The sequence below is a fragment of the Cebidichthys violaceus genome, unplaced genomic scaffold (assembly GCF_023349555.1).
Source record: "Cebidichthys violaceus isolate CVI_PGR_0920_01 unplaced genomic scaffold, fCebVio1.0.p SCAF_26, whole genome shotgun sequence".
In the NCBI taxonomy this organism is placed as follows: Eukaryota; Metazoa; Chordata; class Actinopteri; order Perciformes; family Stichaeidae; genus Cebidichthys; species Cebidichthys violaceus.
Genome location: NW_027176439.1, coordinates 1,033,571 through 1,046,450, shown reverse-complemented (window position 1 = coordinate 1,046,450; position 12,880 = coordinate 1,033,571). Strand labels below are relative to the sequence as shown.

The 12,880-nt window shown below is 39.4% G+C and overlaps 1 protein-coding gene across 1 annotated transcript in view; it reads left to right on the top strand.

Annotated features, from left to right (window-relative positions):
- The window catches only part of rasgef1ba (RasGEF domain family, member 1Ba), a 31,784-nt gene extending 20,745 nt beyond the window's left edge, over positions 1–11,039 (top strand). The window contains exons 10-14 of the mRNA XM_068720704.1: positions 1,369–1,464; positions 4,696–4,791; positions 5,663–5,786; positions 7,624–7,696; positions 9,481–11,039. Of these exons, the coding sequence (XP_068576805.1) occupies positions 1,369–1,464; positions 4,696–4,791; positions 5,663–5,786; positions 7,624–7,696; positions 9,481–9,505 (414 nt within the window). The 3' untranslated portion in view covers positions 9,506–11,039. The remainder of the gene's footprint in view (positions 1–1,368; positions 1,465–4,695; positions 4,792–5,662; positions 5,787–7,623; positions 7,697–9,480) is intronic.
- The last annotated feature ends 1,841 nt before the right edge of the window (positions 11,040–12,880 follow it).

Sequence of the window (12,880 nt, the reverse complement as noted above, 5' to 3'; positions counted from 1 at the left end):
GGGGGAGCTTCTTCTCTTGCCCAGTGTTTAGTTGGGTTTGAGTGAGATGACAAAGACAAACACAGAATATTGAGAACATGGACCTGAGTGGGAGAGACGAGATTTGACTGAGACTGTAGAAGCAAAATTGTGAGCAGACAAGAGATGAGATCAAGACGGGGGAAAAAAAGGATTACTTTTATTGAGTTTAGAATTTTTCCCAAAGACAAACATAAAAAAAGTACAAAAGATATCCCCGTTTCCTACCAGCAGCCTCTCTGCATACACAAAGACGCTGCAGGGAAGATGCTCTCTGAGCCCAACGGGCCGCCAGTCGGTTCCTTTTTGAACGAGGAGATCTGAGGTGCAGACGAGTTGGTCTGGGACTCGGTTCTTCAGGTTCCCTTTGCATCCCGCCGGAGTTCATCTCCGTCTCTCTCCCTCCCGTTTGTCTCTGTCTCTCTCTCTCTCTCTCTCTCTCTCTCTCTCTCTCTCTCTCTCTCCCTCCCCCTCTCTGTCAATCACACGCCTCCTCAGCTCTTCACTCTTTTTGATGATTTCCTTTAAACCTCCCGGTTCGTCCCTGTGAGCCTCATTTGAAGTGAATCCTGAACTTTTCCGTCCCACTGAGTCATAATCTGTCGGCTGTGTGGAGTTTATGTGTTCGAGGTCACGGACTCGATGGCGTCATCTTCTTATCTCCCAGATTCCTTCTTCACATAACTCACTCAGGCTTCTGTCACAACACTGAGGGGTTGAGTTACTGAGTAGTTGGGATGGAGGTGATTCGTTTGAGGAAGTGACACTTTTTCAATCTTTTATTATGCAACTATCATTATCGCATCAAATCCATAACTTAATTTAAACTATGAATTATGGGAAAGTTTAAAGTTTTCCGAGGGGAATGAAATCCTCACATTGGAGAAACTGAAACCAGCAAATTGTTAACATTTTTGATAAATGAATGATTTTGAAAAACCTAATAAGTAATGCATTCTTTACCTGTCAGATAATCAAATTGCTAATCATTTCCAACTACGTATTTTCTGAAATTGAATATATATATATATATATATATATATATATATATATATATATATATATATATATATATATATATATATATATATATATATATATATATATATATATATATATATATTTTTTTTTTTTTTTTTTTTCAAAAAGTTCCTCTATGAGTCGAAACATCAATACAGGAACTAAACTTTCAATGTGGTAACGCAACTAAATGCGTTTAATCGACGGCTTGTTGGCTCCTCAAATCCACTTTCAGACGCTCTGCTCACCTGTTCGTTTGTTTGTTTGTGGAGTTTTGATCAGACCTTAGCCTGTGCCCAAAAAACTGACACCGTATTCTTCCCTCCATAGCACCAGATGGATCCTTCCAGCAATTTCTACAACTACAGAACAGCACTGAGAGGAGCCACGCAGCGGTCGTTCACCGCCAACAGCAGCAGAGAGAAGGTGAGTCCTCAACGATCATGCTAGCATATGCTCTTATTCTATACTCCTGTTATATACTTGTATTCTCAATATTAGAATACAGTCAGAACTTTTTCCATTTGGTTTCACATGTAGTTCAGCTCTCATCTGAATGCATTGTGCATAAAGTTAATTTACATGCCAACATTTAGATAAAAAACTCTAAGAAATAAGGCCAAGTTTCGGATTAACTAGTCGTTGGCACTTAATGGAGTCCAAATTTGCCAAAAAGTCAACAAACATTTCTTTTTGTCACACATCCAGTAGCCACCGTTTATATATAATCCCCAAAAGTTGAAACATCTGCGCTCCAGACTTTCACGGTTTACGTTTCAACATCCAGAGCCACTCGGTGAATAATCGAGGGGGGTTTGGTGTCTTGCAGAAGAGCACTCGACAGCTGCTGGAGGAATCTAAAGTGACCTCTCGCTCTGATTACAGTTATGTAAAAAAAGTTGTGATTGTTATCGCAACAATTTTTTTATTTTTTATTTTTGAAGCAAAGGAAGGGAGAGCGGCGAAACGAAGCACAGCGCTGCTCCTCGTCGGGCCTCGTTATCGTCTTAGAGTCGTGTTTACTGCGTCGTGGACTTGAACAGAGGTTGCGTAACAGCGTCTCCCTCTCTGAGGAGGAAACAAAGGTTGCAGTAATAAATGGGTCAAGATGCGAGGAGGGTCTTGGTTTCCCCTCCATCGTCAAAACACATTGTGTCGAGAGCCAACCGGCACAGACGCCAGTGGTTCGTCTCCCCCTCGGACATCATGTGTTGGATATGCGCGTTTTGTTTTCGCAGAGACAGAGTGTACTGTCAATATGTATCCGACTCCCCGAGGCATGCGAGGGACCCTTTTTTTGGAGCTCAGAAATGCAAACATACTTGGACAAGAGGTCAGGGGAGGGTCGTGAAACGGAAAGTTCCCAAAACGTCTGGTATGTTCCTCGCCCTTGTGACCTCTGCTTTTTAAGGGAGGGGCTTGTTTATGAACTGCTCCGGGGCGTCCGCTGTGCTGATGACTCTGTGAGGAGGATCAACCGAGCCAACGCTTGTGCTCCATTCATCCTGTTTTTGTTTTTTGTTTGATTGCTGCTGTTTGCTGCGAGGACGGAAAGATTTCAATGTTCCCTCAGTTGTTGCCGTGTTGATTCATTTAACAAAATGGCAAAACCGCCGATCCATCACATGATGCAAAGTACTATGTTCACTTAACGTACTGTAGGAGCTCTCTGTTTGATTGACACACTGGGTCTCTGCTTCTGGTGTGGACATCAGGCAGCAGGTAGTTTCTGTGTTTACACATTAATAATGATAATAGCAGTAATAATAAAGTGGACTTATGGCACTTGCAAGAGGCACAACAGGTAAACGGTAAAGATTATTATCAGGTAATGAGAATAAAACCAAGAAAAATGAATAGAATATCAGGATTAAAGTATGAGTACTAACAATTATGACTGTAGCTAATAGAAAAATAGGTTTTCTTATCTTCTTATTTTCAATGAAACGTTATAAAATGTCAAAATATTGAATAATGCTCATCACAAGTTCACCGTGGCCCCAGGCGACCAAGTTGTTGTTGCCTGTTTTGGCAACAACAACAAAAGGTTTTTTTCAAAAATCCAGCGTTTTGCTTAATAGATGATCAAAATTGCAGCTGATAGATTTTCTGTCGATAAAGTAATGAAATAATCGGTTTAGTACTTCCGCAAATGATCAAAAAGAAAAGACTACAACAAGAAAAAATGCTGAAATAAAGAAAATTGACTGACAAACCCCCCAAATAAGAATAAAAATAACCATCTTTTGAACCTTCAATAAACACAAAGAAATACTGGTGAAGACACAAGCGTCTTTAAATAGGACACATCCTCTACAGTAGATCTATTTATAGGCCACACATCCAGACCTGGCGTCTCTGTGTCCAGCTGTGACAACGACTTCCTCTCTGCTCCTGAGGCGCACTTTTTTTCTTCTTCTCTAAAAGCAGCAGAACATGTGTGTGTGTGTGTGTGTGTGTGTGTGTGTGTGTGTGTGTGTGTGTGTGTGTGTGTGTGTGTGTGTGTGTGTGTGTGTGTGTGTGTGTGTGTGTGTGTGTGTGTATGCGCGCGTGCGTGCGTGCGTATGCGCGCGTGCGTGCGTGCGTATGCGCGCGCGCACGCACGCGCGCATACGCACGCACGACAACAGTCTTCAGATCCTGCATGCACGCCAGCTCTTGTAAACGACATCCTGCTGCTACGGAGCCCTCGGAGTACGCTGTGTAAAGACTTCTCTGACATGGAGTTAACTTTTTGTCAGCTGTTTGCTCAAGGACAACAATTTCACAGTCGGCCGAGACAAAAAAAACGTTAAAGGATTGCCTGGCTTTTGGAAAAAGAGGAAAGTTTGCGACATGCAACACAATTGGAATGACAGTTTATCAAATGCACATTTTTTTGTTTTTCGTCCTGTGCATCATTTAGTCTGCTGCTCTCCAGCTTTTAAAAGCTCCACCATGATGAATGTTTGATGATGGAGATGTGTTTGACTGTCACCTCTCTCCTGACAAACCAGTTGGTTTTTTTTATATTTTATAGGTCACTGTACCAGATTGCTGCAATCTCTTGATACTCTGGAACAAAAGTGGTGTTTATCCATCAGCCTTAGCAACTGACAAATGGCAGATTTAACCAGCCAGCCGGTTTGATTTCCCAACGGTTGATTCTGCGCCAGGGAAGAAAGGAAAATCCCACACGCGTAAAATTTACCGATATTTGAATGGAGTCCCATTTTTTTATTCCCCACCTTGCTCTCCATCAATGTCAATGTTTGTGCCCAGACAAGCAGTGACCTGAATCATTGTGTGAGGGTGCTGATTAATTATTAAGGACTGTAAAGGGGGAATTCTTCTTCTCTGGAAGACATCCTCACTACTCCAGTCTCACTTTGTCCTGGATGCATTGTTTTAGGTTATTAAAGGTTGTATTTGTACACGCTGCTACAGGCCTGGAAAGCTTGTTTCTTTTGCTGAATATGTTCATGATCAGAAGAGTAGGAGGTCTCTTTCTTCCCTGGAAATGATACTGAACATTATAAGATATCCCCTTTATATCTATTGTAATCCTTTTTCCTTTGAATGTTTATGGAGATCACACACACCTGTGAGTCACATGGAATTCCCCCCGCGCATCTTCCCGGTGAAATGTAATCCCTTTCTCTTTCTGTTGTCTTGCAGATTGTCGTCCCTTTCTTCAGCCTGCTCATCAAAGACATCTACTTCCTCAACGAGGGCTGTGCCAACAGGCTGCAGAGCGGACACGTCAACTTTGAGGTAAAGTTTTGAATTCCCCCAGAGGGAGTTTACCCCAGATTTTCTGAAGTTCCCACCCGTTACTACTTACTACACATGGTGACAGATTTGGTTTGTTTATCTCCACTTCCCTAAAGCGTGTTAGAGAATGAAGAAGTGAGACCCGAGTGTTTAAAGTTCAGCTGTGTTTCCGAACAAACACGCTGACCAGTGACGGACGACTCACAAGTGTTTCCACTGCTCTTTGGTCACAGCTACTCAGAATCAAGCACTATTTTAAGGTTTCACTGCATCCTAAAGCTGATTCCTCCTCCTCTCCTTCCCTGTTATGTCTTCATTACGCTACATTTGAACACATAACACTTCAGGACAGCTGACTTTAACCAACCGGTCAGAAAACTTCATTTTATTGGGGTAGCCAAATAATCAGAATTTCTTCAAACCTCTATTATTTAACATTTATATCTGCAGTACACTTTTGGGCCACATGAGGGAGCCTGAATGTTGGTATTGTTCTAAAAGAATTGTAGCCTACTTAAAATATTGAATCTAATATAAGGCTAGCATTAACAGCATTGTTTTACTGATGAGAGGAAAAAAAACAAAAGCTTGTTAACTCAACCTAAATGCATTTATTTAGTCTCATTTATTGAGTATTTAACATGCGTAGATGTTTTCAACTACACATGATAAAACAACGTTTATCTCTTCTAAATGGCTGGTTTTTACTTACTATGGTAATGCACAAATCGTAGTAAAAATTATCAGGGTCGCAATGGTTTGTCATTTTTAAAAAGTGGGCCCCTGCCCCAAAAAATAACTTTGGGAAACACTACTGTTGATTCCGTCTGAATATTAACCTGTAGTCTCTGTTTTTTTTATTTTATTTCAGAAATTCTGGGAACTCGCCAAACAGGTGAGCGAGTTCATGGCCTGGAAGAAAGTGGAGTGTCCGTTTGAGAAGGATCGCAAGATCCTGCAGTACCTGCTGACGGCTCCGGTGTTCACTGAAGATGGTACGTTAGTCAATCGATCAATGAATCAATAACGAACGATCCAAGACTGTTTGAATTAGAATATCTTCATGACATACTGTTTCTTTACTTTCTGGCCAGGAGTTAGATGGTCAGATTAATAGCACGCTGTATGTGTTAGCATTGTGTGGTGAAGAACGTACAGGCATTAGCATGCTAATTAGCATAGCTTATCTTAAAGACTGGAAGTAAAGGGAAGCTTGGTCCTCTCCAAAGTTAGAAATATGCCAAACATCACCTCTAGAGGTCACTAAATCTCACGTGACATTTAGTTTACCATGTAAAATTTATTTTTGTGTTTTTGTTTTTTTTACCATTGGACAGAAATCCGTTAGCTGTTGTACCCTTTCTCCCAGTTGTTATGGTCAGCTAGGCTAATCGACTGCTAGCAGCAGCTGCATAATTTACTCAAATGTTGGATTATTTCTTTTAAATTAAGGCTGTAAAGCTAAAAAATAAGCTTAAAAAATTAAACGCATTAGTTAAGTTTCACTCTCATTAACAGAGTACTTTGTCATATCAGCAAACTCAAAATAAAACGCAAAAAAATATTTATTTTTTAATTTATTTAATAAATAATAAATAAATTTAAAAATAAATATCAGCAAACGCAGGCATCACTCTTTGTAACCTGGATTATTTTAGATGCAATAAAAGCAACACAGCACAGTGTTTAAATAAATCATGTTACTTTACATCCTGCAAAATGATAATCAAAATACTGTCAGTGAGAGTATAGATGTGGAATGAAACGGTGCTTTGGATAAAAATAAATAACAGCATCATAGACACACATATAGTAGATCTCAGACGACAGAATGACTCCTTTCCTGCTCGGCCTCAAACACGCGTACCTTGTTATCACCTCTCAAACCGGAGCGGCGCTGAGAGTCTCTTTCTCCTTTAATCCACATCAAAGTCGTGTGTCTCCGGCTCTTATCAGAGAGAGACGGGGAGGTCTGTAAAATCCTCCCGACACTGAAGTGCACTGACCGAACTGACCAATCGGCCGAGAGCGCTCTGCTCCTCCACAGCCGCCGCTATCGGTGCTAGTGACAGTGAACATCCTCCTGTCAATCAATTTGTTAACATAGACAGAGAATCACAGTGTGTGAGAAAGTGATGCCTTTCCATTTTTTAAATTGATCTTTTCAGGCTCCAAATGAAGTTAGAATCTACTTTTTTGTTCCTGCGATGGTTTCGCTTGTTGACACTTCAAATATTTTACTGTTTTATTGCAACTTCAAGAGAGCAAAAATGCATTTTTCAAGAGCCAAGATGGTGACAAAATCAGCTACATCGTGTAAATATTAGTAAGATTATCCAAATATGCCGCTGCTGCAAAGCAAATAATCTGATGTGAAATAAATTCAGAAGCCAGTGACTCAATTTTAAAGATTCACTTTAAAAAATAAAATCTATAGGCTCGACAGAACAGTCAAAAACCTCACCGACTAATAAACATCAGAGCAGTTAGGTCTTCAGTGAACTGTGAGTCTCTCATTAACAAATGATAAGCACTACTAACGATAACATAGCATTTTAAGAGATGAGATCAGGAATATTTCTTTTCAGTTTTTACAGATTTCCTTTGTGATATAACTATGTAAAATGGGAAAATTGATTTTCGTGCGTGTTTTTCTGTCGCCGCTCATCCAAAATGTGTGTTTTCTTTTGCAAAAACATTCCGTTCATCACAGTAAAAGCATTAAATGTGAAGAAAATACACAAGTTGACTGCGGAGTCCTGACTATTATGAGCCTCTACTTCGTCGTTTTAAAAAAAAAAGCTAAAGTTTCTTCGATTTCCTTCATTGCAGCGTTGTACCTGGCATCGTACGAGAGCGAAGGTCCTGAGAACAACATGGAGAAGGACAGATGGAAGTCTCTGAGGTGTGTATGATCTCCATCACAAAAACACACACTCACCCTCGGGGGCTTTGGAGTCTTTCAATCACGCCTGTCGGCTCACATCCTGTCCTGCTTCTGGACAGGCAGACCCAGAGGGATGTAGGTCACACTGATGCTGACCTGCACGCTATTCAATAACCGCATTAAGCACACACACACACACACACACACACACACACACACACACGCACACACACACACAGGTGCTCATCATTCTTCTTTGTCACACCATCGCTGGCAAAGACACGTGCTAAGGACATCAGTCATTTTCACACAATTACATTACACACACACACACACACACACACACACACACACCCCCACACACACACACACACACAGACAGAGAGATACTCCCCCGTTATCACTCAGCACTCTGGACGTGAGTGTTTGAGAAGATGGATGAGAGAAAATCTGCTTTGTTCAGTCGCCTCTAACTCGTGGAGGAAAGCCCCGGAGAGCTGACGGAGGGATATTTCCTCTCGCTTCAGCAGCACACGCTGAACTTTTAATTTATACAAACTGAGTCGGGGACATTTTTTTTTACAAAACGGGTTTATCCGACAATCATGAGATCTGTCGGGGTGCATCACGTTTTAGTTTTTTAACTTTGGGTTTGGATGAGTTCGCACAACTTAAAACAGTTTCCCCACAGCTTCACTTACACATTTTATAAAATTAAAAAAAAAAAAAAATATGTGAAAATACACGAGACAGGGTGTGTAAAGCCAGAATTTATGGACGGTGATCACATGATTTAAAGTTCACATTCATACTGCAGGTTTTCAAAAACAGAAATATAGAGGTCAGAGCATGTTTTGGACCTGTGAGAGTCGGGTTAAACTCAGCCGGAGTGAACCGCTCTGCTGTGTGTTTGTGGTCACGTTTCCTGGTCGCCCGCCAAGCCCCTCTACCCCCCCTCTCCCCCTGAGCTTTGCCTCTGCTGCGACACGATCTGTCACTTTATTCTGTCCGAGCTGCGTCAGCAGAACGTGTTGCTCTGATCAGAGAGACTCTCTACCGTCTCTCTACACTCATCAACCCTGGAAATCCTCTACAGACGAGCTGCGACTTTTTATAATCGCAATTTAGAACTGAAATATTTACACCGCATTTGACTGAATTGTTGTTTTTTTTAGAAATAATTTCTGGAGGGGAAAAAGTGAGAAGTTCTTGGTGATTTTTCTTCATTTGTAAGATTGAGTAAATACACTATAAAAAGTTGAGAAAACTCAATGTAAACAAGAGTTTTGAGCAAAAACTGCAACCACATCTTAAGCTGCTAATAGTATAACAATCATCTTTTTTCTTTTATGCTGCACAAGTTTTAGGAAATAATCTGAACATTATCTATCTATAGATTATTTGTTGGTAAAATCATTTGTAGTTTTGCTATTTTGTTTTTAATTTTCTCTCAGATTTATGTAGATTAATTTAAAATATTCTAAACCTCAGAGTCTCAGAAGTTGATCGTCTCAGAACTATGGATGTAAATTAGCATTCTTGCTAAACTCCGGCATGTTTACATCTTGTATTTTACACTGATGTTCATTAAGGTGTCCTGTTCCTAACACATAAATGAATAAGTTGTATTCAAATATTAGTATTATAAGTTTTAGGAAGTTGCATTGAACTCATAAAAGTTCCCTTTAAAATTTCAAAATCAAGATAAATGACCTTGTTAAAAACATTCAGAGGATTGTGTTGCGGTGGTAGATGTTTACGCACAAAACAAACAAACATCTGTTTCTTTCTCGTCCTCACAGATCCTCTCTGCTAAGCAGGGTCTAACCTCAGGAGACCAGAGTGAAGACAAACCCCTGACAAGCGAGCCGGTCCCCGTCGACGCCGCCGTTGTCTAAAACAAAGTATCCCCGTGTTTCAGGGGAAACGACAATCTCTACTTTGGCTGGCGAGGATCTTTGTGCCCCCCCCGCTTCAGATTTCTATTAAGCCCCTCCCCTCTCGCCTCTTTGTGCTGTATATTTCAGGACAGCTGTTTTTTCCTCTCTTTGTATGACTTTGTAGTCTTTTTAAAAAAAGAGAAATGCTACAAACCTTCACAGTAAAGCCGAGGGGTGCCATGGTTTCCTTCTGTGAGTCGCTGGGGTTGTTTGCCCCCCATCCCCCCCACGCTACTTTTTTGTTTTCCACTAAAGCTACAAAGTTAGCCGCTGGTTGGCTAACTCAACAGAAAACGCTACTCACGCTGGTTCCATAAGCCAGCGTCATTTGTATGGAGAACTAAAAAAACTTGCCTGGAACACTTGTGTATCTTCAAGTCAGCCATTATTCGTAGTTTTGTTTTCGTCTCCTTTTTCGTGCGACACCCGAGTATCTCTCGCGTCATGTTTTTCTGAAACTTTTTGTTCATTGTGATGTGTAAGCAAATGCACTGGCTGCATTTTGAAGATTAATAAGAGTTTTTGTTTTGTATAATGTTTTTTTTTTTGTGGTTTTCTCGAGCAGCAAGCAACACTTCCCAGTCGTTTTAACTCTGACACACTAAAGGCTTCAGTCAGCTTTAAGCAATGTGTTTCTCATGTTGCTTGAACGTCTTAAAAGCCGGTTTTCTCTGGAACTGGTGTTTTAGGACACTGTTCTTTTGAAGCCTTGAGCAGTGAGCTTGAATGGAAGATGTCATGGTGGTGTGTTTCCTGTTGTCCCTGATGATCAGTGTTGAAATGAGCCCCACTGCTGCTGAGAGTATAAACCGGGCTGAAAACCAGTCACACTTTCCCCTTTTAGTTCCTGCTCTAATGTATGAAAAACGTGTGTGCTGGTGCTGCCCCCTGTTGGTTCAGTCGGATAAGTGAGTGGATTTTGTGTGGTCGAATAATGTGAACTGAGGATTTCTGTTTAAACCCTTACACATGCTAAATAATATCCTTTTTTTATTTTTCATTATTAAAAAAAAGTACAGTTTTCCTCTATGTTTTTTATTTATAAATCTATTTGTGTAGTCGCGTTATGTCCTCATGCCAATATTTACTATTATTTTATTGTTATTTAATTTCGTACTAGGTACAGAACATGTTTAAGTAGATATCGGCTTAACCATTATTTTTATATACGAAGTTTGTATGAAACACTTATTTTTCGAGGTACTAGCTCAGAGTATGAAGTTGAATGACGGACGTCTGCTTTGCCTTGACTGCTCCTCAACACAGTGCTGTTGTGGGTTATTGTGTACATACTATGTTTGTTTGTTTGTTTTCCTCCCTGTGTTTATTCATTTGCATTTTGACTGTTGAAATGGAAAAGAGGAACCGTTTATAAATGAGTTGGTAGTGATGAAAAGTTAATAAAAGGATGTTTAAAAGTATCAAGTGACTGTGTTATCATCTTTAAGAGCATAACAATAAAACTTACAAGCTTTTTGAAGCTTTCACATCTCATCACATCTCACAGACTTCTTCAAGCAATGGAGGTGAAGAAACTCAATGTTCACTTATCAAAGAGTTGCAGTTTACTGCAGAATGAAAAGATGAATATCACGCCAAGAAGTAACATTCAAACTAAATAAATGTATAATCTTTTAATACTATTACTTTTCTTAGGTCATTTTTATGGCACGATAGTATGGCATGAAAGAAGTCGGCATTTTATGCCATAGAAAGTCAGTATAGTATAGTAGACATTTTATACTACACTATACTGTGAACTTTTTTCATTTCAATTTTATTTACACAGCCAAATAAGCAGTTAGGCTTTTGTCAACTAACAGAAGGATGACTTTTTTTGAATGATATTTTTGACTTACCATACTAGGGCTTTTAGACATAAGTCACGTTTTCTTTTTTTTTTTACATACTATATGACTTTTTTCGACGTACTATTATTTTCATGACAAACCTTTAGTAGTCATACATTATGGATATTTGTAGTATCGCAGCAGAACATTGTGTCGTACAACAACAAGAGGCATCAGAAAAAACAAAACAAGTCTAATAAGTAAGTAAACATTATTAAAGAATGTCAAGTAAAAAACAATCCTAGTCAGACTGAATGGTTGAGTTCCAATTATTGCACATATAAAATGTTGATATTAGATCCAACATTGCAAATGAATGAATGAATAGATTTTTGTTCAGGTTTTGGTTTGTGTGGTCTATTGTGATCAGTGTTGATAGTAAAATGACAGCAACAGGAAGGAAGGAGCTCTGGTATCTCTCCTGAATACACAGCGGTGGAAGCAGCATGTTTTCTATGAGGGATGATAGCTTAGCGATCATTCTACTTTCTCCAACCACGTCCACATCCCAGGACTGTTGAGTTTCTTCCTGTCAGCAGTCGAGATGCTGCAAACCAGGTATTCTGACACACTTCACTGTGACTCATGACATTTTTAGACATTCTATACTTTGACTTTTTTCATGATATTTTTCAACACACTATACTATGACTTTTTTGGGGGAGTTTTTGTGACATTTTTTATGGAATACTAGTGCTCTGACTCATTCTTCAAGACATTTTTCAACATAACATATACATATATGTTTGGACATACTACTATACATTTTTTGACAGACTATACAGATTACTTTTTTACTATATACTGTACTTTGCCTTTTTTAACAAAAGTTAAGTTTTCAATTTACAATACTATGACTTTTTATGACATATTGTACTATGACTTTTCATGAAACACTTTTTGATGACCTTTTTGACAAACCATACTATGATTTTTTTCATGATATTTTTCCGCAAACAACTCTATGACTTTGTTATGACTTTTTGTTGAAGACTTACAACACTGTCACTCTTTTAGGACTTTTTATGACATTTTATGGAATACTATACTTTGACTTTTGAATGCCTTTTTTAACAACGTCCCATACTTTGACTTTTTCTTGACATACTTATTATCTTTTTATAGGACAATCAAAACTATGACTCTTTTTTTATATACTATACATTGACTTTTTTACGACTTAATTAATTCTATTTTACAGCATACACTCTCAACACAGATTGGCTGGACTGACGGTCTACATCAGCCAGGAAGAGACTGATGCAAAGCAGAACAGAACACTGGTGCGGTGGGAGGTAACACAATCTGTACGGTGCATTAAGGATCTGGTGTGGGCTTCAGTGAAAAATGAATGCTGACTCAAAGCCTGAAGCAAAGGTTCTACCCTCATCTTTTTATCATCAAATCAAACT